Genomic DNA, 25,570 nt, shown 5'->3' with positions numbered 1-25,570 from the left:
TTATAATAAATAAGGTCCAAATGTGGATTCTAGTTTGGTCAGACTGTTTTTATTTAAATACTCGATACATGATAAATAAGGCTCCAAGTATTGAGAGTGAACTGATTATCCAATTCACCTTATGAACGCTTCAGGCAGAACATTATGTCAATACTGTAACACATAGATAGGAACCAAACAACAAATGTAGGAATATGGGTCACAGAATAAAAGAGAGAACAAGTGGGACATGATCACCACAGTTTTCAATCTAAAGGGTCAGGAAACTATTGTAATAAAAGGTTGTTGGAGAAAATGGCTGTTGTTCCTATCAATAAAAGAACAGACTGAGTTAGATAGGGATCTTTGAAGTGGTGGGTCTTCAGGGGATTTTGAAGGATTACAGGTAGGGAATTGTCTGATATAACGAGATAGGAATTCCAGAGGCAGTTAGAAATTCCATTGCAAAATATAATAAACTGTCATAATACAAATGGGAAACACACTCACCAACCTTGTTTTTATTAGCAGAGGCGAAGCAACTCACTGTTATTTAAAACCCATGAAAACAATGCAACTTTTACAAAACAGAAATGACATATGTATGAGTTTCAAAAAGTTTTCCTAAGGCAGAAGAGAGAAGTTTTTTCTGCAGTGTGAGCAGAACATTTGAATGAAACATTAATGACATGGCTGGAAGGCCATATAGTTTGAAAGTAATGGAATATTTTATTAAAAATATCAAACTTCCTAGAATTTATGTAAATTTTCCAAAGCACAACCTATGTTTATATTACTTAGTAATTTATACATTTTATTTTGACATTTATCACCATTTAATCTTTTTTTATAAGAATCTGGTTAAATTGTACTTTGCACACAGTTCTATGTATTATGAAATGTTTTAAAGTGCATAGACAAAACAACAGACAATGCCAAGCAAGTGACTGTTGGAGTCCAGGGTAATGGTCACTTGCTACTGCAAAGGTCACTGTATTTGAGTAAACAAATGACCAGTTACTAATTCCCGTAAGACCTGGCAAATAACAAAAGCACTACCCTGTACGTTTTACAGAGAAAAGCCATTGTACCAAAAGAAAGTTTATGTATATATTGTAAGTAACGCTATATTTTGAGACATACAACCCCCACCTATTCTATAAAAAACCATTCTGATCTTCACATATAGATCTTCACATATATTTCCATAAACTGATTTTCAAATATCACAAAAATGAGGTACATCTTTTTTTAGAAGCTTGTGGAAAGTGGCCCTCCACCAAGCATCTCCTGGTAATTCTGAGAGAAAAAGTGGTTTAGAAAGTGATGACTGAAAACTAAAATTACTAGTTTATGCTATTTCAATATTATTTTCTCAAGGTATAGATAAAGGGTATAATATATTACAACAATTATAGGATCTATTATCCACAATGTTTGGGACCTTGGGTTTTATGGATAATAAATAGGCCCATTATCTGGAGTACTCTAAAGGAATATTGAAAACATTTAAACATGGAAATGGCAGTTTGACCATCAACATGGATTCATACTAGCTTACTTGACATCAAGTACAAAGTTTTATTTTAATATTACAGAGAAAAAGCAAATCAGTTGAAAATAAGAGTTGTAGATTTATGTAATGTTTGTTGAATTATAATTCTTTAGAACTTGGCACCGCTTGTTTGGAGCAAAACGGAGCCATTAGCTACACACTCACATACTAAATCAGTTTCTTTTATAATGTCTGCCAACAGTATATAATCCAAATGCTCTTTCTTTAAAAACTCATAATATGCTGGCCTTTTATTGATATGCCCTAAATAAACCACCTACACTCATCACTCACAACAGATATTATTGAGACCTTAATTATACTATGTAAGTTGTGTGTCATAAGCTTACCTGATGGGTCTTGAACACTGATGCTCTGATTTCAGCCTACAGTTGTTATAAATGGAACCTTTTCAAACTGGGCAGAAGCTGTAAGTGGAGTACCTCTAGGTTCAGTCCTGGGCCCACTTCTTTTTTATTTATTAATGATCTAGAAGAGGGTATTGAAAGTTGTTTCTCAATGTTTGAGGATAATACAAAGTTATTAGAAGTAATACAGTGAGAGTAGGATGCTCTAGTTCCATAAAGGAATTATAATAGGTATAGTGAGGGTTATGTTTAGCAACAAGCATGCCGCATAAACACTGTAGGATATTTTACTAAAGCAGTCTTTTCTGGGAAAGGCTTTTAAAATACTAGAAAACAAAGACTTAATTTCAGCCAATGATTGCAATAGCCAGTACCTATATTTATAAAGAGACATTGATGCAGAAGTGCCAAAGATACAATTATTTATTGTCTCTTTGTCTCTTAACATAAATTAATGATAAGAGATGATCTGATGCATTAAGTACACGTTAAAGCATTTTAGGAAACACATTTTAGAAATACAAGGAATTTTCAAATTAAGTCTGTACTGTATTAATTATTCTAAAGACTAGTTATAAAGAACACACACACTGAGCATGCTTTAGTTAGAAATTAGGTGCCTATGAAAAGCTGAATTCATATAAATGAATTTCAGCAAAAGGAACTTTTTGGGGGGCCAGTTTATAAAAACTTCATACATAAGGGCAGAATTATCAGTGAAACCAGAGTACACCAGAGGGGAATGTTTGAGCTCCCAATCATTTGCATAGGATATTAGAGACATATTTATCAAGGGTTGAGCCCAGTTTCTACCTTTTTATAAATATCAACTTGAAATCCTATACAAATATGGTGTTGCCCTGTTTTGGACTATGTTTTCACCTTTTGATAAATATGCCTCAACATCTAATATAAACAAAACAAATGCAGATATAGTAGAAAGTCAAAAGGATTGTATTTGTTTACTCTCTAATAATTATAACAAAGAGCATACAAACACAAGTTTGCAAGTCTGAATATACTGTATTTTGCATTTAGAGAAAAGGATCAGTTATGAATAGTCACATGATAATTAGAATTTAGGGGGGGGGGGTTTCTCAATGTTCAAATTTAAATTTTAGCCGTGATTTAGTTTTTGCACAAAAATGCAGAAATTATAGCTTTAAAAACTCAAATGTAAAACAATGGAACTTGTCCTAGACAAAATGTAAGCCATTTTTTCATTTTGAGATTTGTGTTTAGTATTAGAATTTGAGTTTATTATTATGATTTTTCTATTTTTTTGAGAGTTTGTAGTCTCATTATAGTCTCATTGAAAATAACGAGTAGAATACAAATTTGAGGCATTCAAGTTTTTTTCCCAATTTTATGCAATCACATTTTTTAATAAAAATGGATGAGTTTCCTACTCTTAAATCAATCTGATTTACATAACTTTATACAGCTAGAATACAAGGTATTCCTACAGGCAATGCTGATCACAATTTGCCAGGGTTTTCACTAGTATGAAAATTATATAGATCCTGATTACAAGAAGATATTTAATGCTATAGTCTGACTTTTGTCTTTCAAATTACATTTCTTATATTATATTGGAAAGAATATTATAGAACTTTAGTGAGTCATCTAATTCCTGTAATACTAAACATTAAAACCTTTTTTGATCAGACTTCTCAAGCACATCTATATTACAGAATTTCTGTCTCTTGTCAAGTTTTCCAAAATGTTGTTATATTAGTCATGCAAGAGAGTTTCTTGGCTTTAAATCATGGTCCTTAACTTCCAAAGAAAATCAGATGTTATATTCCATGTTTTTATACAAAATAATTAGTCTGTGTTATTGTAATAAACATCTCTTGTGCAGCATTATATGTGTGTTTAATCATATAAATGCAAAAGATTTATTCACAGTGCAAAAAAAGTTTAAAGTAATTTTTAAGAAAGTTGGTGTTGCTATTTTACTTTATACTGTAATAAGCTTTCCATTTTCCATTAAAACATCTTCAGTAAGGATCCTGTTTATGTGAATCACATTTTTGATTCATATAAATAGGATCCTTATTCAATTTTGGTGAGATTTTGGGAATTTAAAAAAAATTGATTTTTAAATTCCCAAAATCTCACCAAAATTGAATGTGCACTTATTTATTAAAACACTTAAATTTTGAAAACATAATCACTTAAAAATTTGAAAAACCTGAATGCAGCACAATTGCATTGTTCTAATTGTTTTCAATTAGTCTACCATCTTTTAAAAATACTTAAATATACTTAAATCACTTAAATTTTGGTAGGACAACTCCTATTGACTTGTACATGAATATAATAATAAATATTGAAGTTTTGTAAAATCAAATAACATTTTTGGAGTTTTAGTGCAATACATAGGGAGCTCAAATTAAGGGGCCATTTTTAAAGATTATACAACTTTTTAGCTCGAAAGTAAAACCAGCAACACATATTATTCATTACTGCCCACCAATCCTATGGGGGTTATTTACTAAACTCCAAATGCAAAAATCACGAAAATATTTTTTTTTTTTATAAAATCAGACTTTTAAAAAATCATGCATTTTTCTGAATTTCTTAAAACCCGAGGATGGAAAAGTCAGAATCTGAAAATCCGGCATCTCAGACCTGTCAAGGTTGCATATATGTCAATGGGAGAAGTCCTAATGATTTTTTTATTTGCGCTGGGTTTCGTGCAATACCCTCAAGTTTTAAGGTGAAAATTCCGAAAAAAATTGTGAAAATCGGATAGAAAAATAATAAAAAAAAGTGAAAATATTATTTTTTTTCCCACAAAGCAAATTTTCAGGGAAATGTAATAAATAAGCCTAAAAAACCCAAGTGGATTTGATCTGAGTTTGTAGCAGAAAATATTGAGATAAATTCGGACTTTGATAAATAACACCCTATATGTCTCCTTTAATTTATTAATCCAAAGTAAAGGGCCTGAAAAATCAGATGGGAACGGAGAGGAACTGGAGCTGGGTTGTACCAATTGCAGATTTCATGCCCTTCTAGTTGAAATTCATAATTTTTCCTATGGTCTGGTAATTTCACAATGGGAGATGCATCATGTTAACACACCTTTCAGTATTATGGTGCAGCTGCCTTTCAGGAACCACTTTGTAAAATTAGAACATTGGAAGAGTGTAAAATTGTATCTCTTTATGTGAAGAAGTTTATATTTTAATATTTTTGGCAAGTTATGTGTGCAATGCTTTTCTTATTGGTGTGGTGCTTTGGCAAAAAAAGCTTTACAGTGCTCAGTTATTTCACTAAAGCAGGGCTACCTATCCTGTGCCCGTCCAGCCATTGTGGAAATCTCTAGTAAATTCTGGTATACAGATCAATCCTTTAAATCCCAGAGACTATTTGTTCACACCACTGCTATTACATGCATTTGTTAAATAATACATACACACAATGCATTTGTGCACTTTGTGTAGCCACATATGCTCATAGCTCATTATTTTCAATTAGTCTACCATCTTTCAAAAAAACTTAAATTTACTTCAAATCACTTAAATTTTATTAGGACAACTCCTATTGACTTGTACATGAATATAATATAAATCTTGAACATTCAAGTTTTGTAAAATCAAAGTAAATTTTTGGAGTTTTAGTGCAATAGAGGCCAATTTAATAAAATTCAAATAATAGCTTTGTATAATTAAAGAAATTCACAACGTAAAATTTTGACAAATTGGCCCTTTAAGGGCTGTGAGCGTTTTAAACTTTAAATGGACTCAAATGAACTCACAACTCAAATGGTTTCTAATTTAAGGAAAAATTGTAATGGAAAAAACTTGATTCAGCAAGTTCGAGTTTAACAACCCAGAAATTCTAATAGATCAAGTTTTCAGTGGTAAAAAAACTCAAGCGAACCTTACCAAAAAAACCTCATGAAGGCGATTAACATTTTTCAAATGGTTCAAGGGACCTCTGCATTGATTTGTACATGACCTCAACAGATTTTAGATGGTGTGCTATTTCCAGGGTCGAGGTATAATATATTTTGAAAAATTTTAGTTTTTTTTAAAACAAAAAATGAAAAAAAATTTTAACCCGAAAAATTGATTTTGACCAAAAAAGAACCTCGAAAACTCAATTTTTTTTATGGAAAACACAGCTCAACCTTTAATAAATAACCCCCTTCGTGTTGGTATGGCCAAGTATTAATATTTGATTTTTCTTTATTTTTTTTGTTAGTGAAATGAAAGTGAAAAAATATTTAAATCTTTCATATTTTTAATGTTCCACGAACAACAAAAGTATCCAAACTTTGAGGTATCAAAAATATTATTGTAGTATGTATAAAATGGAATTTGGTGGTAAAAGACTCTAAGATTATAACAATGATTACTCTTTCTCAGACAAGTAAGCTCATTTGTATTAGTAAAAAAAGTTATGTTTGATACAAAGATTTTTTTCAGAATATGAGTTTAAATCACATTTACATCAAAAAAGTATAAATCTCATAATAACATCAGCAGTAATTTATAAAAACAAAAAAAATGTAAACCTTAGTAATAGATATCACCACTCCCAGTTAAACTGTAATTACAGATCTTTGTGAAGTAATGGGAACCTTCATGGATTCTAAAAGTAAAAAATGGTAATAAAATATCTTTTAAATTAAATAACTGTGCTTACTACAATACAGTATATTACTATATTAAAGGAAACAAACAATTTTAATAGTAGGTTGATAATGCTATTACCTACTGAAAAAACCTTGAACATCAGGCTATTAATATCTTCAAATGGTTCAAGGGACCTCTGCCATTGAACCAGTTTCCAGGTATAATAAATGTTGAAAAAAATTAGGGTTTTTTATTTTAAATCAAGTTTTTTTTAACCCAAGATTTTTTTTAAAAAAAAAGTACCCTCAAATACTCAAATATTTCCTGGAAACACAATTCAACCTTTGATAAATAACCCCCTAAATGTATATAAAATCCATTGAAATGGACAGTTACTATATAATTATGAAAATAGTATAGTAGGTATACACAATTGATTGAGAAAATAATTTTCTCTTGAGGGATTTGTTGACTTCCTCAAAAAATCTGTTTAAATTGTAATCTGGAACAAATTAAACTCATATTAATATAGAAATTACATTTGGAAAGAACACAAACTGGGGGACATTGATTCTGCCTCATATTAAGCCGTTGTTCTAATTTCTGTCTAAGTCTATCTTTGATGAATGCATTTTTCAAAAATAATTAATGGGATTTTTATGAATCATTATTGCTTTGACTGCAAATCTGTTTTCCCCTTATCTGACCCTTGACAACTGGGTTTTGCTAATCCAAGAAAGATTGTAGCATCATACTATGTGGGGTAATTACCAGTACTATATACTTTGGTTGTAATGCTAACCCCAAAGACTTTTACTTGTGTAAATTTACTTTACAAGAACAGCAAGACGTTTACTTATGTGAATTTACAAGAAAAGCAAGTACAGTGACAAGAAGAAAACTAAATGTATATTATTACACAGTGTAATATGGTTTTAATAAGATTTCAATTGCCAGATTGATCAAAGTAGATCTCCCAGAAAAATCCTGCCAGTTTACGAGAAGATGACAGGACAACCAAATGTACTATATGGTATCTACTGTCTGAAAACCTATAAGTTTAAAATAATTCCCATACTGTACTTTTATTAAACTTATTCTTTGACTGATTTAATATTTTCTTTGTAGCAATGAGCTGATATCATCTATTCCAGCATTAATCCATGTTGATCTCAAAACATTTGAATGTGATGTTTTTACTGTGTATTTTTTAAGAGATTTTATGCAGGTGGTGCACACTAAACAAAAGCCTGACATCCTAAAAACCTTAATTTCAAGCATTCTGGGCAACAAATTTCATACTTACATATTTGATCTAACAACATTAAGTACTCCTGCACATAGTAAGTAGTCAAAAGGACAAAAGATAATGACTACACTCAAGTTCTATAGATTTGATAAACATTCATTAAATTCATTGCAACATTTCTTATTTTGTTGCTTTATTAGCAAGCCCATCCATTAAAGAGGACAGCAAAAAACACAATTCTACAGGAAATCAACCCTTTTGAGACCTACAATAAATATGCTTGGGGTTGATTACCTAGGCACACAGCCTAGTAGGCTTACAAACATATTATGATATTGGTAATTAGGTTCGATTAAGTGTCATCATTATACCAATAAGCTCATAATGCCCTAAATTAAATCCTTAAAAAAAAGTCTGATTTAAGTATTTGATCAGTGTAATACGTATATATTATTCAGGCCCAATACATTTGTCTTAAAGGGTCCTTGTCTTAAACAGTTTCTATAAGTGATGTTATCTTGGTGGGGGGGTTGTTGTATCTATAATTAATGGGTTTCATGCCACCAAAAAAACTTGGCCATGAATAAGCAATTTTTCTCAAAATCAAATGACTGACAATTAATCATCATGATTTATGTGAATCATTAATATATCTGAAAAGCTTTGCAAAATACTAAGCTTTGCATCCTTGCAGCATAAAAATGGTTGATGTGGTCCTCCGAATGTGTATGTTTTAAATTTAAAGGCACAATGTAGCAACATTAGGTCATATTGAATAGGGGCAATCATATTTTATCTGTATTTTATGATTACATCTTTTCACTTAAAAGACATCTTATCTAAATCATCTTTAGATCTTTCAATGGACACCAGGTACTGTTAGATTGGAGACTGGAACTATGAAAAGTAACTGAAAATAAAGCAGACTACCCATGGGAGGGCTCCCCAAAAGCAAATGTGTATGGGATATATTATCCAGAAAGCTGTTATTCCTTTTTCTCTGAAATATAGCAATGGTATATCATAAATCCATGTTGATAAGCAAGCATTCTGCATAGATTTATATGTGTTTATATGTGCAGGTATACATTTATATTACATTTGGACCATTTGAAATGTTATGTTTTGAAACCACAATAACAAATAAAAAGCAATATTTTAGTTAAGAAACCTTGTTTAATGAGGAAAATCTCTCAGTGTCACAAGTGCACCGCAAAAAAATTCTGACTTCATATGTATGCCATGAGAAATTTTCGATGTATCTATTAATTCACAAATGCCCATTAATTAATCAATAAACATATGCATTCATTTTCTTTTCATAAGTAATATGTATCACATTGATCAAAGGTGCTAACAAAATATTTTGTCATGAAATATATTTTTACATATAATGCTCAGTAGAAAAGAAAAATAATATCAGTGTAAGACAAAGTAACCTGAATAATTCACAGACTTGGCAATGTTCAAAATAAGTAAAGCCTGTATTATGAAGGGGCAAGGGAGGGACAGGGGCAATCCAGCTATTGTTGCCAGTGTTGCCATCATTTCCTCAACTGAAGCAACATGTTTCAATAGGTAACTGGGTTTTTTCAGCGTTAAATTTTGAGTCATGCTAGAGGTTCTACTGGAGACAGGATCAGTTCCAGGATAAAAAGATCTATATGAAGGTGTAGAGTATAGTGTTGGAGGATGCATGGAAGCCACTTGCAGCAGGCCTACATGACTCCCCCTACCTGCCCCAAATGAATATAGTGTAGATGAAAGCATGCAGCACTGTATTCATTGGGGGGATCCAGGTTTCTGCACTGCATTTGTATTAGAGAAACCAGTGGCAATTCATCTACCATGTAGGGCAGAGCACAAAGTGCAAAACCATAGCAAATTGTGCCCATTGTTTGAATTTTGCACCCTGTCTTGAATATAATAAATTACAACTACCATTGCCACCTCCGGATCATGCAGTAGTTACAGGGTTCCCTCAGCATTCTGAGTCAACAGGCACAACACACCAGTGTCAAAGAATCTAGTGCTGCATTACTCTTACACTGAACACTAGAAATTATGCCAACGGGATTTAGAAAATATTCAGTGCGAATGCATCTGATTTATGGAAAAGTGCTGTCGTGAATGTGTAAATTTTGCTGTAATGGCAGCAGTTGCAATTGGAACTGAAATTCTGGCAAAAAATATGTAAATTTTCACTTTGCTCACTTTGCAGTCTTAAATAACCCCCTAATGTGTAACTGAAATTCTGGAACCATGAACAGAGGAATATGAGGAAAAAACTTCCAACACATAGCTTTCTATAAGCCCTATATTTTCATTTTTTTTTCTTCTTAACTGAACTTTTTTTTTTAGAGATAAAATGTGTTCCAAGATAATAAATTAAACATAGAAAGTTCATTTTGTACCAGTGCACAAGTATTATCTTCTTCTTAGATGGAAAAACAGGTGCACTTCTCTGACGGTAGTTTTATGGCATCCTCAGGGAGATAGTTCTTCCATTTATTTTTGTATTATTTAAAAACTAAAGGTATGAATACGAATGTTGCCACAAGCAAATTGAGTGTACAGTAACAAAAACTGGCAAAAATGTTTTTACTTTTTAATGCCCAAACCACTCTTTAGTGGATGCTATACATCATACTTATAAAAAATCACATAAAATAATTTTCCAAAAAAGACACTACCTACAATGCTATTGTGGTGCTGGCTTCATGATACCATTTTGTACTTCAGAAATTAACACAATGTCCCTCTTCTTGAGAGAAGTAAATAGTAAAAGATCTGTGTGTATTTACTTTATTTATCTGTCAAATTTTTCATTTTGTGTTAATTCAATCATACAGCTGTTGCTGGATTTTTTAAATAATGGTGCTTCTTACAAACTGCTTTAAAACAAACAACACTGGTTGAAACATAGGTAAATTATGCAGAAAACGTATTTTTGTCCCAAGGTCCATGGAAGTTTCAAACATAGCTTAGAAAGTTTGGCATACCTGCAGTGGTCTTTGTTTTTCGTTATTCTTTGGAGATTTCAGTCCACTAGTTTGCTGTTGTAAAAGAAGTTGCCTTGCTGCTTGTAGTGCCTGCAATAACAAATAACACATTTTAAACAAAAGCTGTGAAGTTCTGTTGTATGCTTATGTCATATACTGCTGTAGCAATCTGAGTAGCAACCAACTTTTATCACTTCTTGCTTCAGCAATTTTTATAGGACAATAGCATCAAAATATTTTACGTACATACGGTCCAAACAGTATGGCAAACAGATTTAAATATACAGGTATGGGATACGTTATCCAGAAAGCTCCGAGTTACAGAATGGCCATCTCCCATAGACTTTTATCCAAATAATCCAAATTTTAAAAATTAATTGCCTTTTTCTCTGTAATAATAAAATAGTAGCTTGTACTTGATCCCAACTAAGATACACAGTAATTAATCCTTATTGGAAGCAAACCCAGCCTATTGGTTTATTTAATGTTTAAAGGATTTTCAAGTAGATTTAAGGTATGAAGATCCAAATTATGAAAAGATCCATTATCCGGATGTCTCCAGGTCCCGAGCATTGTGGATAACAGATCCCATTGCCTGCATGTGAAACAACTGTACATTGATGCTTCATAGAGAGTGGCTTATATTATTGAAATGTATTCAACAGAAGCTGTTTCAAACTGTTCACTCTCTAAGGTGAGCTGTTCTCACTGGCTGCAACGGCAAGTAACTGACAATGATAACATTCACTGTGGCAAACTGAGGCCTTCAAAGGTCTCACACAAAGTAAAACCTGAATGTACTGTACAAATGTTTGTGATAAAACCAAAAAAAACAAGATGCTAATCAACCTCTGTTGCACCAAAGTTTAGTAGATAAAACATAAAAAAAGAAGATCAAAAAGCACCCAAATTGGCAAGGGTATTGGGTCATCAATTAACCTTGAAATCCATGGACGCTTATTTCTCTGCATGCCTCCTACCAGTCTTATTGAAACAGGGCAGCTTGGCCTCCAATATGTAAGCTCTAATGAACTAATATGTGATACAATTTTTAAGATGAGGGTACCTAGCTGGATATTATTGGTCAGGGAAAAGGGTGATATGAAATAAGTTAATAAAGCTAAAACACTAATGTAATGTAACATAAACTGTATTTAGCCACGCTGACAAAGTTATATATAACAGTGAGAGAAAAGGCCATATTTGTTTTGTTCTTTATAGTGCACCTTTTTGACCTTACACCAGCCTTTGGGAAAATTTGAGATAATGCAATTAGGACCATTTATCTGTAATACATACATAAAAATGTAACCACGGGCAAATTTCATACTTTTCTGTTTACTACTATAGGATTTTTAGGATCATATTTATGGTTGCTCTCATTTTCATAACTTGAAATGTATGCCACTAAAAAGAGAGATGTGAAATGTCCCTCTGGTGAAGGGTGATGAGCTCTAATTTCACCCTCACCTGAACAATGTATACATGTATTTGCCATTTTATAATAACTTAGTCGTCATTGGGGATAACTTTTAGTTGCAGCCCATTTAACCTAATTAGTGAAAGCAGGATGATAATAATTTAACTGCAGAAAAGGTTCTTTGTTTAAAATATCCCCTGAGCACAACCCCCCACACAAAACCAATATTAAACATATATATATATATATATATATATATATATATATATATATATATATATATATATATATATATATATATATATATATATATATATATTGCTATTTTTTCCACTGGCTATTCTCAACACAGGATTGGACCAGATTGGATCAGTATCTACCCCCCTCCCAACCCATTAGTTCCCAACAGCTGGACCTAAATGGTTAAGATCATCACTTCTTTATTTAAGATACAACAATTAATGGCATAAACATGCATCATTATTTTGCTAATAGTTATCACATCAATAGACTATTGATTAATTTACTGAAGCAGAGCAAAATCTATATCTATTTATCTATCCACCTATATGTCTCTCCATCTACAATCTATAATCTACTAATTGCTTTAGACTAAGGAACACAAGAACCCCAATAATCAGATGCTGCTAAAATGACATTAAAATTACTGAATGACTATTTGTGGATAGCTGGCAAGCAAATCTGCTTTAATTATAAATGACAAGAGTTAAAGTAGAGCAGCAATCATGTGAAGTCTGGTTAGAGGTTGCAGTGCAGGAATCTTACACTGTATCTCATTTGAAAAAGAAAGAGGGATGACTTCCAGTTGCTGCAGGTCATTTGATGGAGCACTGTCCAAACCTCATAATACTAGTAGCAAGAGAAGAGAATCTGCCTCAATTTTGATGCACCTGAGCAGCAAGCTAAATGGGTGGTTCACCTTTAGTACATTTTTTAATGTGTTATAGAATGGCCAATTGAATTGGTCTTCATTCTCAAAGTTGCATATAAAATGTGCTCTGTGATTATGTATGGAAATGTATATTCATTGCCCAATATAAATGCTTACAAGTTACTTTACATGATTGAACATAATTGCTGAAATGTGTTGAGTGTATGCCTGGCAATGACAATCAACTTTAGAATATTATTATTATTGTTTTATATAGTAATTCATCATTTTAAATTAATTTAGCATATCCAAAACAATTATATACAACATAAGCTTTGATACCTGTAGTTATTTCAAATGAACGAGGAGGCACATTTATCAAAGGTCGAATTTCGAATTCATGTTTTTAAAAACTCCTATAAACTCCAACAAACTCGAAATTCGACTAATCAAAATATTTAAAAAAAAAAAAAAATCAAATTTGTTAAACTCGAGTGAATAGGATCAACCAGAAAACTCTGAATTTGAATACATTTCGATTTGAGTTTTAAAAACTCGATTCGAGTTTTTTCGCTGAAACAACTCCAAATTGATTCCAGGACGTCTCCCAGCATTAGATAAAAAGTGAAATAACTAAAAAACCACGCATAATAAAAAATGAAAGCCAAATGCAAATTGTCTCAGATTCTCTCTCTACATCATACTCAACATTAACTCATAGGTGAACAACCCCTTTATGAGGGACTTCATGGAGATTGACAAAGCTTAGCAACAACATGAATGGCCACAGGGCAGAAATACCATACTTTTTGGCATCATAAAAGAAGCAGGGCAAGGAACATTTTTGCTGGTGAGCTGAGAGGCTGCATCAACAGGCTAGTGCTTGGAGAGGCAGGACAAGGTCATTATCACTAAGATCAGATATATATAAGATATATATATATATATCTTATTGAAGTGTGTGCATGCACCATTTAGGACAACTTTAAGCATCAACTTCTAAAAGGAAATTCAAAACCAAAACTATTCAGCAGACTTTATATCAGCATCAATGAGCTGGTTTCCCAGATAGTTTCTAGTATCCATGACAACAGTTGCTTTGACAAGATGTGCATATGGCATTACATTGCCAGCTGGTGTGAACAATGTTTGAACTACTGCATTGAGATGCTGAGCAAACAGAAAAAGTTGCCATGTCTTAACCCTCAGGGAAGGCAGTCATCCCCTGATCAATTATGAAAAGACAGAGAGGTCTGCTACAGTCTGCTCTAAGCAAGATTTTTTTTATTCGGAGAAAGCAGGCAGACATTGAAAACCAAAGTAAACAAACTGAATGCACTAGCCCCGTCTCCTTACAACATTGATTTGCCTTCTCACATGAGCCATTGGTATATGTTTGTAGAACATACTTTTAACATTTGGAGATTTTCCCACAACTTTCATGACATTATCTTAATGAATGGCAATTGCTAGTCACTTTAAAAGCTTCACTGATCCATTCCATTGATTATTTGTATTTTATGAGATATTCCGTGAAAAATTAAGCTTAATGAAAAAGCAAATAATGCAATAAAGAATATACGCTTTTGAACTGTATGGGGATTATAACTAAAACAATACTTCAAATAAAGGGCTAGATTTGGAGCCAATGAAAAAACTTTATATTGTCATATTTGATAGCAATTTTCATTGTCTCTTAAATAATTGTTCTGTTATGCTTTACATTTGGGATACAATACTATAGGAAGCCAGGCCTACTTTCTATTTTGCATTATGGAAAAAAAGCAAAAGCAAAAGTAGCAGTTTTTAATTTTTTTTACTATAGGGGCAACTGAATCTACCAATACATCTTCATATGCATATGCTACTATACAGGGGTGACTGTTACCTTGTGTTCTTTAATTGATTAGTCGGCTTCTTCCTTGTATTGTACCCCACCACAGGTACAGGCTCAAACTAGAAACAAAATTGTAGTAGTAGCAAGGAATAGCCTATGAGGCAGGTTAACTGCTCAAAAGTGATTTTATTTGCATAAAATCACTTTTGAGCGGTTAACCTTCCTCATAGGCTATTCCTTGCTATTACTACAATTTTGCTTCCATATGCATATGCGGTACCTACAATATATATTTAAACATTGTAGGCAGATTTATCAAAGGTCGAATTTCAAAGTGAAATATACTTCGAAATTCGACCATCGAATGGCTATACTTCGACTTCGAATATCGAAGTCGAAGTTTTTTTTACAGAATTTGACCGTTTTGCGGTCGAAGTAAAATAGTTCAATCGATTTCAGCGATTGATCGACTGATTTTAATTCGACTACAAAAAACTTAGGAAAATGCATTAGAAGGTCCCCATAGGCTAACATAGCACTTCAGCAGGTTTAATTTGGCGATCTATTGAACTCAAAGTTTTTTTAAAGAGACAGTACTTCGATTATCGAATGGTCGAATATTCGAAAGATTTTACTTCGAATCGAAGTTGAACTATATTTGAAGTCGTAGTACCCTATTCGATGGTCGATGAATCCAAAAAATTACTTTGAATTTCAAATTTTTTTACTTAGAAAATTCCCTCGAATTCACTTCGACCCATGATAAATCTTCCCCTGTGTGTTAATCCCTATAATACAATAAAAAAGAGAAAAGCCTAGGTTTGTCATGAAAGAAAACATACACATTTAACCTTATGATTTATTCTCAAAGTTGCATATAAAATGTGCTCAGTGATTATTTATGCAAATGTATACGCATTGCCCAATATAAATGCTTACACATGGAAGTTACTTTACGTGATTGAACATAATTGCTGAAAATTGTTGAGTGTATGCCTGGTTATATCAACTTTATTATATTATTACTGTATATAGTAATTCATCATTTTAAATTAATTTAGCATATCCAAAACAATTATATGCAATGTATAGTGATGGGTGAATAATAAGCTTTGATACCTGTAGTTAAAGTTGAGTTTTAGTTTGTGAAACAATCAGATGTAGATGTTGCAGAGCCAGCAGTGCTAATCTAAATATACTACAGGTACTAAATGTTTGAAAACATTCAACTATCTGTCTATATGATCCACACATAGAACAGAGCTTTTACAAACTACTGTTGAAAGTAGTTTAATTGTAATTGTTTCCCCAGAAAGAACAGCCACCTAGTAACCCACCACTGAAAATGTCTAAACAGCCATTGTGCCATTATTAGGAATCTCAGGAATGCCATAGTATTTGACCTGATGAACAAGAGTCTCTGTTGCTAGGGCAGGGTCAAGAATGCATAGGCCTTCTTAAGGCCTCCCTACTATGTAATGTTGATCAGCATTGATTTTTAGTACTCCCATGTCTGATTGTTTAACAGAAGGTCATTATCAAGCAATGCTAAAAGGTATTTGTTAGTTACAATATTAATGTAATTTAGTATGCTGAGTATATAGTTATTGCCAGGAAACTAAATGGAATTTGAAAGGAGGACTCATATAGGTGACATTGTTATTGACCTCTTTTCCTAAAGGGAAAATCAGAAAGAAAACATTATCACAACTTGTGACTATCATTTTCAATAGATTGTGTAATATAAAGCTCTCATGTTTTAGCTACGTGGACTGCACAGTAGATAGAGTATCTATTCCTCGTGTGAATAGATAAAAGGCATATCATACCTGTCACTTCTGAATGCTGATATAAGTCCTATATTGCTGTGAAAACCAACGGTAGTCTCATGTCTAAGAGGTGTTATATTTAGAATGAATCATTTCATAAATGCACCGTATTCTAACATTCATCATGCCACTTCCAGCACACTGTTTCACTATCGGCTGCAGGTAAGATGTTATGGGTTACCTTGACAATTAAACCTTATTTCAGCTCCTATTTATTACTAAATATGAAAAATAATGTCACCCCAGGTAGAAGAACTCTTGCCAAAGGTTTTCATACTTTGTAGACTTCTACAGTTTAAATACCTCTTTGTGATGTAACATTCGTCCAGGCTTTAAGAGCATGGGTAAAATATATGAATCATGGTCATATCAACCACCCTGCTAAAAAAATACTATCCAGTGACACAAATACAAATGTTTGTTTAAAGGGAATGTCAGCAAGCACTGCTTACAAATGTAGCATATTTTCTTTTTAAGCAAATAGTTTAACACTTATATCCAAGTGCTACAAATACATTACCTAATTGTAACCTCAGGGCATGTGCCAGCCCTCCAAAACTTAAATAGAGTGGTGTAGCAGCCCAACAATTTGGAAGACTATAACCTACGACAACAGTATACGTAGAACTTTTGTTTAAACAGATTGACTGTAAGCACTGAGGGCATATTTTCTTTTTAAGCAAATTGTTTATTAGAACCACATTTTACTACTGGTCATTTTGAATGTTCTATTTCTCAGAATGAAACTGAACTGAAACCCAAGGAACCTGTGCTTTAGCAAAGCTTGTCTGAAGCATTCAAATACACTGTCACAAACTATAACTGCAGCATTTTTAGTTTCATATTTTCAAATCATGCTCATCTTAAATATGTATCATTTAAACTGTGAGTTGTAAACACAGCAGGTAAAGCAACCATTTTAAGAGATCAAAGAAGATTTCACTTCACACTGGAAAATCACTCAGACATGATGCCTGTTAAAGTCATTTCATAGTTCGTGCTAGGATTTCTTCATAGCCAGTGCATCATTTTATTTTTTACATCTGGTAATGCACATATTTATTGTTCCTCTGAACAGACTGTTATTGTGGCTAATCAAAACTGTAAAGACCAAGCACAGACTGTGAAACATTTCCATCATTTTCTCTGAAACCATTAAATCAATGGGCGACTGTGTAAAAGGACAAACAAAAAAAAAAATGATTATCTGGAAAATTATCATCTAAAACAAAAATTTCATATAATAATAGTTCATTTAAATAAGGTTTATAATTAAGGTTCTTTTGTTACACATTCATGTTAGGTAAACAAAACTGTACAGATGGAAATATAAATAGACACTTAACTAGGGGTTAAATCATTTTCAATTCCCATAAGGTTTTATAAATTTGCATTTTTATTCTCCATGTCTATTATTTTTAGTGCAAGTATCAATGCAAAATGAGCATTTATAAAAAGAGTGACATTAAATGGGTCTGTGGATATCCTATATGGGAGCTCAATATTCCAGGAAATTCCAAAACCACTGAGTAGAACTCAATGGACAAAAGCTGAGATTGTTTATTGGCTTCTGTTTGCATGTCCTTGAACCCAATTAATGGACAGGTTTGAAATATTTACTTTTTTTGATATTTTGATTTTATATATTTATATTATGTTTATTGTCCAGATATGCTAAACCTTACATGCTGAACATCTCATCAAATATCTGGGGACTCCACAAAGCTGCATAAAGTAACCAAAGAATAACTTTAAATTAATCTCTCAAACAAATAACACCTTTCAAGTAATGATGGTCGAATTTGTCTCGTTTTGATTAGACAAAAAATTGCGAATTTGTCTCGTTCTGATTCGATAAAAATTTGCGAATTTCCTGCGAAATTTACAAAACATCGAAAAATTTGCCAAATGCATTGAATTTTATACGCGTCAATTTTGACACCCACTACAATTTTTATACGTGCGCCTATTTTGTCCAAATGCATTAAATTTATTTGCTCGTGGCGAAACATGGAAATTTATCGCGAATTGGGGCTGGGCAAATTTATTCACCATCACGTTTTTCAAGCTATTAAAATAATACTTCAAATATTTTTCCTGGAAATAGTAGCTGTTCATATTTTTGGCAGGTTTAAAGAATGCTTCCTTGCAATCTACTATCTATTGACACGTAAAATTATATGGACAGCCAGGAGTTTGTATGGTGTATTAAAAACACTGTAAATGGTAAATAAGATGAAAATAGTAAAGTCACAAAAACAGAGGTATAGAGACATGTAGCAGAAAAAAGACCATCAACTGATTACCACATTCTTTAATCAGCTGATAGGATCCAAAATACCATCTCAAGTATCTCAAGTAATGGCAGACCACCCTGGACACTATATATTACTACAATGTACATCGGGAAATACAGAATGTTATCAAAAACAGTAAATAAATGCAAGACTGCAGAAATTATTACATCATAAAAAAGGCAGATGTATAATAATTAGGTATTCCTAACCCCTACAGGTACTGATAAAATAGGTCTGTTTACAGATGACATTTAATTAGCTTTAACCAATATTATTGCCAAATTGATGTGGCAACTGTCATCCTTTAAAAAGATTTCATGGTACAAAATAAACATGGTTAAAACACAGGCATCAACGATAAACAGTCCTCAGAATACACTAGCTGCTATCACACACACATTCTCGTTTGAGTGGAGAGATTCATACTGTATATTGTCTATTTACGGGTTAAACTTTCACAAGATCCAGACCACATATATATCAATTAAATTATCAACCTCTCCTACATAAATTAGCTCCGGATTGTACTAAGTGCTGTAAAGGGTATGTATCATGGTTGTGCCGAATAGTAGCTGTAAATATAAATGTATTACCCCAGATTCTATACTATACTGTATATACTAGAATTCTGCAAATCTCACTGCAACCCCTGTACATAAAGTTGCTCCAATGAACACTAAATTATTTTATATGGCAACACAAGTCTTCAAGAAAAGTTCCAAACAGCGCAATACAACAGAACCTCAGTGCATACCAAATATAGAGGCATATCACACAGCTTCTGTCCTGGAAACAGCTATTCACATGCATGCCCCGTAAGGACACAAAAGATGGATTGACCTTGAATACAGATACTGACCACCATCAACTGTTACAGTACAGCAGCCTTTGCAAAAGTGTGAGCAAGATCTTCAGCAAACATTCACCACAAAGCAATGGCAAAAGGCTCTGACAACACTGCAAGGGACTACAAAATGTACTAACCATGTGGAAGCACATATCAAGATGATATAGATCAATATAGATGACACTTGACTCCATAAAAAACCCGGAAATCGTCCTCCTCAAACTATATCAGACAAACTACAGTTACCAGGAAATTACTATTTCCACCACTTTAATTGCTAAATACTGGAAAATCTCTGCACAACCAACACTGCAGGAATGCATAATACAAATTATCAATAGAGACGGCATGGAGTGGATGGCAGCTGAGAAAGACAATACCCTAGACCAGGGATCCCCAACCAGTAGCTCGTGAGCAACATGTTGCTCTCCAACCCCTTGGATGTTGCTCCCAGTGGCCTCAAAGCAGGTGCTTATTTTTGAATTCCAGGCTTGGAGGCAAGTTTTGGTTGCTTAAAAACCAGGTGCACTGCCAAATAGAGCCTTAATGTAGGTTGACATTCCACATAGGGCCTGCTAAATGGCCAATCACAGCACTTTTTTGGCAGCCAGGAATATTTTTTATGCTAGTGTTGCTCCCCAACTCCTTTTACTTCTGAATGTTGCTCGCGGGTTGTAAAGGTTGGGGATCCCTGCCCTAGACCAATACCATAAAATCTGGGACACCTGGGTTAATTTTAAGGAGCTACACTAACAACCCTGAATAACATTATTTAAGTTCCATACTGCACATACACGATAGCTGTACTAAATTCTCTGTTTTTAAGTTGACCTTTTTTGGTTTTGTAGAATTCTATTTGTATGTTTGATTGATTTGAGAAAATTGTGACTCAGATTATGCCTTATTGTATAATTGTGGAACTGGAAATTTCTCACTGTCTTGCTACTCAAAAGAAAACTGAATTAAAAAAAAATAGTAAAGTCACCTGCTCTGAGTCAACAATTGACAAATATATTGCATTCTCTTTGCCAGGCAAATTAGATTAAGTTTATAGATTACATGTCATTCTATGGAAATCCTATCCCAGAAAGCCATGTAGTTATGGGGTTAACTTTTTACATTAATTAATTTCACAAAACAGTTGTATTTTTTCTACTAAAACTTATATTATATCAAATAATGCCCCTTGCTTTTTCCCTGAAAATATACCATTAGGCAATTCTTGGTTATAATTGCAGACTGTGGTCTACTCACAAAGCTTCATTCTGGAAAACAGAAGTCATTCTGCTACTGGAATTTGTTACAATATGAAATGTATAAACGTGTAAAATGGAATAAAAGGCTTATATTGTGTGCGTGTGTGTGTGTAAAATGATGAAACATATATTCATAAACACTACATGCAGGCTTAAATAAAATGTAAATGTATCTTTTTACCATTAACTCATTATCCAGTGTGCTGCCAGAGGCTTTACATGCAGTGTTTATATTTGTTTTTTGTGTTTGCATTCTCAGTTCCATTGGTGTAAAAAGAAACCTATAAATTAGTGCCACTAAATTTCAAACTGTATGATCTGCCTTCTGTTCATTTACAGTACTAAAAGGACTCTTTTTTCAAGTTAAGACACATAACATTTAAACCATGGTCCTAAAAAATGATAACTTAACCTAGGAGCCTGTTGCATTTGAAACAGTAAAATGAAAAATGACATCTCTGCCCATTAATATCTTCAATGTATAAACAGCACAGCATGACACATTCTTGAGAGCTGAAGGCTACAAAATCTCTCTGAAACATAAATAACAAAGCACTCAGAAGCATATTGATGTTGATATTCATCTTTGAAAAAAACATTGCTGCCTAGCCTTCTTATGAAAATAGATGCAGCCCAAATGGATCTCCTGTAATTGGTTTCAGATAGCGAGGTCAGAAGAAATATGATACTAAAAACTATTATGTGGAACAGGAGAAACAAGAATGTTTACACAGTCCCTCCCCCATTTACAGGCTAGGCAGTACCCATGCCATATGCTTGCTACTGATAACCAGTTCTAAAATGAGGACAACGTGTACAGTAATTCTTTTAGACCACATTAAATTGTTGAACATAGTTTTCTAATTATTTAGACAGTAACTGATGATAGATATTTGCTGATAATAATTATTTGGTTCAAGGCTACTCTTGATAAATTATTAAAGTAGCCAGCATACATATGATACTAAGCCTTGCAGAACTGTATGTACATGTGTTTATTATACACTGATATGCATTACTTGTGCATTACTGAAGATGTAAACTCAGTAGGACATTTACTGGTAAATACATCATGCCTAAAGCACCTCTAGGATCACCACAGATTCTTATCATACTAAATATTTATGATATATGGGCAATAGTAATTAATTGCTTTAACTGACTCCATTACTCAGGAGTAACTGCACAATGTCCTATACAATTACACTGTAAATATAGCAGGGTATAAAAGGGTAAGGTTCAAAAGTTTAGATCTGCATCTCTATAAAATGATTTATTTCTATAGCCGTTGCTTTAAAACGTGCTTATTGTTGAAATGTTGACTGCCTGAAGACAAGTGAAACTGATTGCAAGCACTGAGAATAGGTTTATTTATGTCACATCTATCAACACCATCTATTCAGAATGATATAACCACCTGATGTTGTTAATTTGGGTTTACAAAACAAGAGAGAAATAGGTAGATGCTGTATGTCTAATTCCAACTGTCTCATTCCAAATGCTAAATGTAACTGCTTCTATTGCTTCTGGCTAGCCAGCAAAACATTTAAGGGGGTCCATGTGTCCAAAAAGAAAATTTAAACAACATGTCTTCTACCTTCTTCAACCTCTTTCACCTATAAAATAAAGTAAACAGTGTTACCTAGGATTGTAGGAATTCTGATCATCCACAGTCGAATATTGAATTGATGGCTACTGTAACTAAAATGGTGGAAAATTCAATATGAATAAAACTAGTTGTGTTTGGATTGATTTCCCCGATTCTACATAATATGCAGGGGCAAATAAAGGTACTAGGTGGCCAAGGAAAATTGCCCCACTGCTCATTTTGAACCAATCTTTAGCAATACTGCCTTCGTACTAATGACTAGATCAGGGGTAGGCAAGCCGTGGCTCTGGAGCCTCATGCGGCTCTTCATCCTGCTTGCTGTGGCTCAGTCTTGTGGCTTTGCCTGTCACGTCGTCTATACAGCCCACACCTGCTGGCGGCTTCTTGAGTGTGCGACCGCGGTAAGCTAGAGGTTAGCTTACCGCGGTCGCACACTCAGGAAACCGCCAGCAGGAGCGATGGCTATACAGACGTCCCAGGAGTGACAAGCAAAACTAAGCCGCAGCAAGATGATTCATTATGGTTCTTACCGTGGTCACACACTCAAGACTCAAGATAGGGAAGACCAGTATGGAGCTTCAGAAACTGAAGTCACATTAAACAGATGAGAACACTAGCATTTAAAGGAATTGTTCAGTGTAAAAATAAAAACTGGGTAAATAGATAGGCTGTGCAAATTAAAAAATGTTTCTAATATAGTTAGTTAGCCAAAAATGTAATGTATAAAGACTGGAGTGATTTGATGTATAACATGTCAGTCAGACACTACTTCCTGCTTTTCAGCTCTCTTGGTTTACACTGACTGGTTACCCTGGCTACCAGACAGTAACCAATCAGAGACTTGGGGGGGGCACATGGGTCATATCTGTTGCTTTTGAATCTAAACTGAATGCTGAGGATCAATTGCAAACTCACTGAACAGAAATGCACCATGTGGCCCCCCTTCAAGTCGCTGACTAACTCAGAGTTATAGAGCTGAAAAGCAGGAAGTTGGATTCTGGCTGGTTTATTAGACATCTGTTCACTCCAGCCTTTATATATTACATTTTTTGCTAACTAACTATATTAGAAACATTTTTTATTTTACACAGCCTATCTATTTACACAGTTTTTATTTTCACACTGAACTATTCCTTTAATAAGGCTATTCAGTGTTTAATGTATTTCAAAGTAGGCCTACACATACACACTGCACTTCTGTTTGTTGTATTCTGTTGTTGTAACGGTTAAAATTAAAAAAAATTTAAACTTTTAAAAGTTTATAAGCTGTGTTATGTTTTGCGGCTCCAGACTATTTTTCTTTAGTGGAAGAGGGGACAAAATGGCTCTTTAGATAGTAAAGGTTGCTGACCCCTGGACTAGATGAAGACATCAATACAAATAATGACAGAGTGGTATTTTAAACTACATTTAACTACAGGTATGGGTCTGGTTACCCAGCATGCTTGGGACCTTGGGATTTCTTGGGATCTTTCTGTAATTTGGTTATTTATACCTTAAGTCTACTAGAAACTCATGTAAATATTAAATACTCAATAGGCTGGTTAAACGTCCAATAAGGATTAATTTTATCTTAGTTTCGATGTTTTATTATTACAGAGAAAAGGGAAATCATTTTTTTTTAAAAAAAGTCGATCATTCGGTTAAAATGTAGTCTATTGAGTCTTTCTTTAATTCAGAGCTTTCTGTACATTACATTACTACATTTTTATAACTGCATATTCCCTTTGAGTTTTAGTTTTACATTTTATATGTATAGATTTTAATAGCAAACCAGATACAATATGGTCATTAGTTATTCAATATTAGTCATTCAAAGGGTATTCTGTTTTGTTTCTATCACTGTATTTTTTACAAGCTGCTGCAGCTACATTGCATGCATATAAACACACAGCAGCACAATAATAACCACTGAATGCGGGAAATGTAATAATCTAAATATCCACTGTTTAAGAGTGAAATATTGCATTTGTAGTTATAGACCTTTGGTTCTAACAAGACGTAATTCAAAGGGGTTGGTACAGAAATGTGGTTAATTGCTATAAAATCAATTATTTATTGCAATTCTGCTATTCTTTTTTTATAACAAGGAATTGCTGTAATGTATATGGTTATGCCAATTAAACGACTGTCCTCAATTAGAGAAATTCTTAATAGAATTATTGTAATGTTATAAGTATAGTAACATTCTAAAACACTCAGAAGTGAGCATTTGACTAACTGACTATGTATCTGTAGACATGGAAGATTCTATTTTAGCAAACTTTAAATATATTCGCAAAGATAGTATTTTTGCAAACTGGTGGATAGCAATGATGATGCTGGAATTCAACTTGATATTAGAGGAAAATGAGTTGAGCTAGAGAAATGCTACAAACTGATTATAAACACAAAACATTCAGACTCGCTAATGAATGGACTGTTAATTTATCTAATCAGATTTCGGGAATATGAATAGACTGACTGCTATGTTTTATATTCAAATGTCTAGCTCTGAGCACCATGATAATGTTAGTTTGATTTATCTAGCTGCAGGGCAGCACAGGTTACAGTTAGACTGTCTTGCCTGGTCTGAACCATATAAAAGTGCACTGCATTATTACACTCTGAGTTACAATATGTCACATGTGGTCTTTAAACTCTCAGTTTACAGAATTCATCTTTTCCAAATCCTCACTGTTTCTCTTTCAAGACCACACAAATATCCACACAAATAGAGCCACATTATTAATTTTAGTGTGGTAGATTATCCCACCAATGCAATATACAGATACCAAGTTTAACTTTACTTTTACAAAATGTAAGTGAAAAAATATCTGTGACATGATTTTCAAAGAA

General features: G+C 33.2%; 1 protein-coding gene across 10 annotated transcripts in view; it reads right to left on the bottom strand.

Moving 5' to 3' along the window:
• foxp2.L (forkhead box P2 L homeolog) overlaps nucleotides 1–25,570 on the bottom strand; it is a 149,514-nt gene that overhangs the window by 80,246 nt on the left and 43,698 nt on the right. For 9 of the 10 annotated variants that reach the window (XM_041585223.1, XM_041585227.1, XM_041585229.1 and 6 more), the window contains 1 exon segment: nucleotides 10,746–10,835. In XM_041585223.1, coding sequence (XP_041441157.1) covers nucleotides 10,746–10,835 — 90 coding nt within the window. 10 annotated transcript variants of the gene reach the window in all.

The sequence above is a fragment of the Xenopus laevis genome, chromosome 3L (genome assembly GCF_017654675.1).
Source record: "Xenopus laevis strain J_2021 chromosome 3L, Xenopus_laevis_v10.1, whole genome shotgun sequence".
Lineage (NCBI taxonomy): Eukaryota > Metazoa > Chordata > Amphibia > Anura > Pipidae > Xenopus > Xenopus laevis.
Note: the sequence above shows the minus strand (reverse complement) of the source record. Positions and strands in the feature narration are given on the sequence as shown.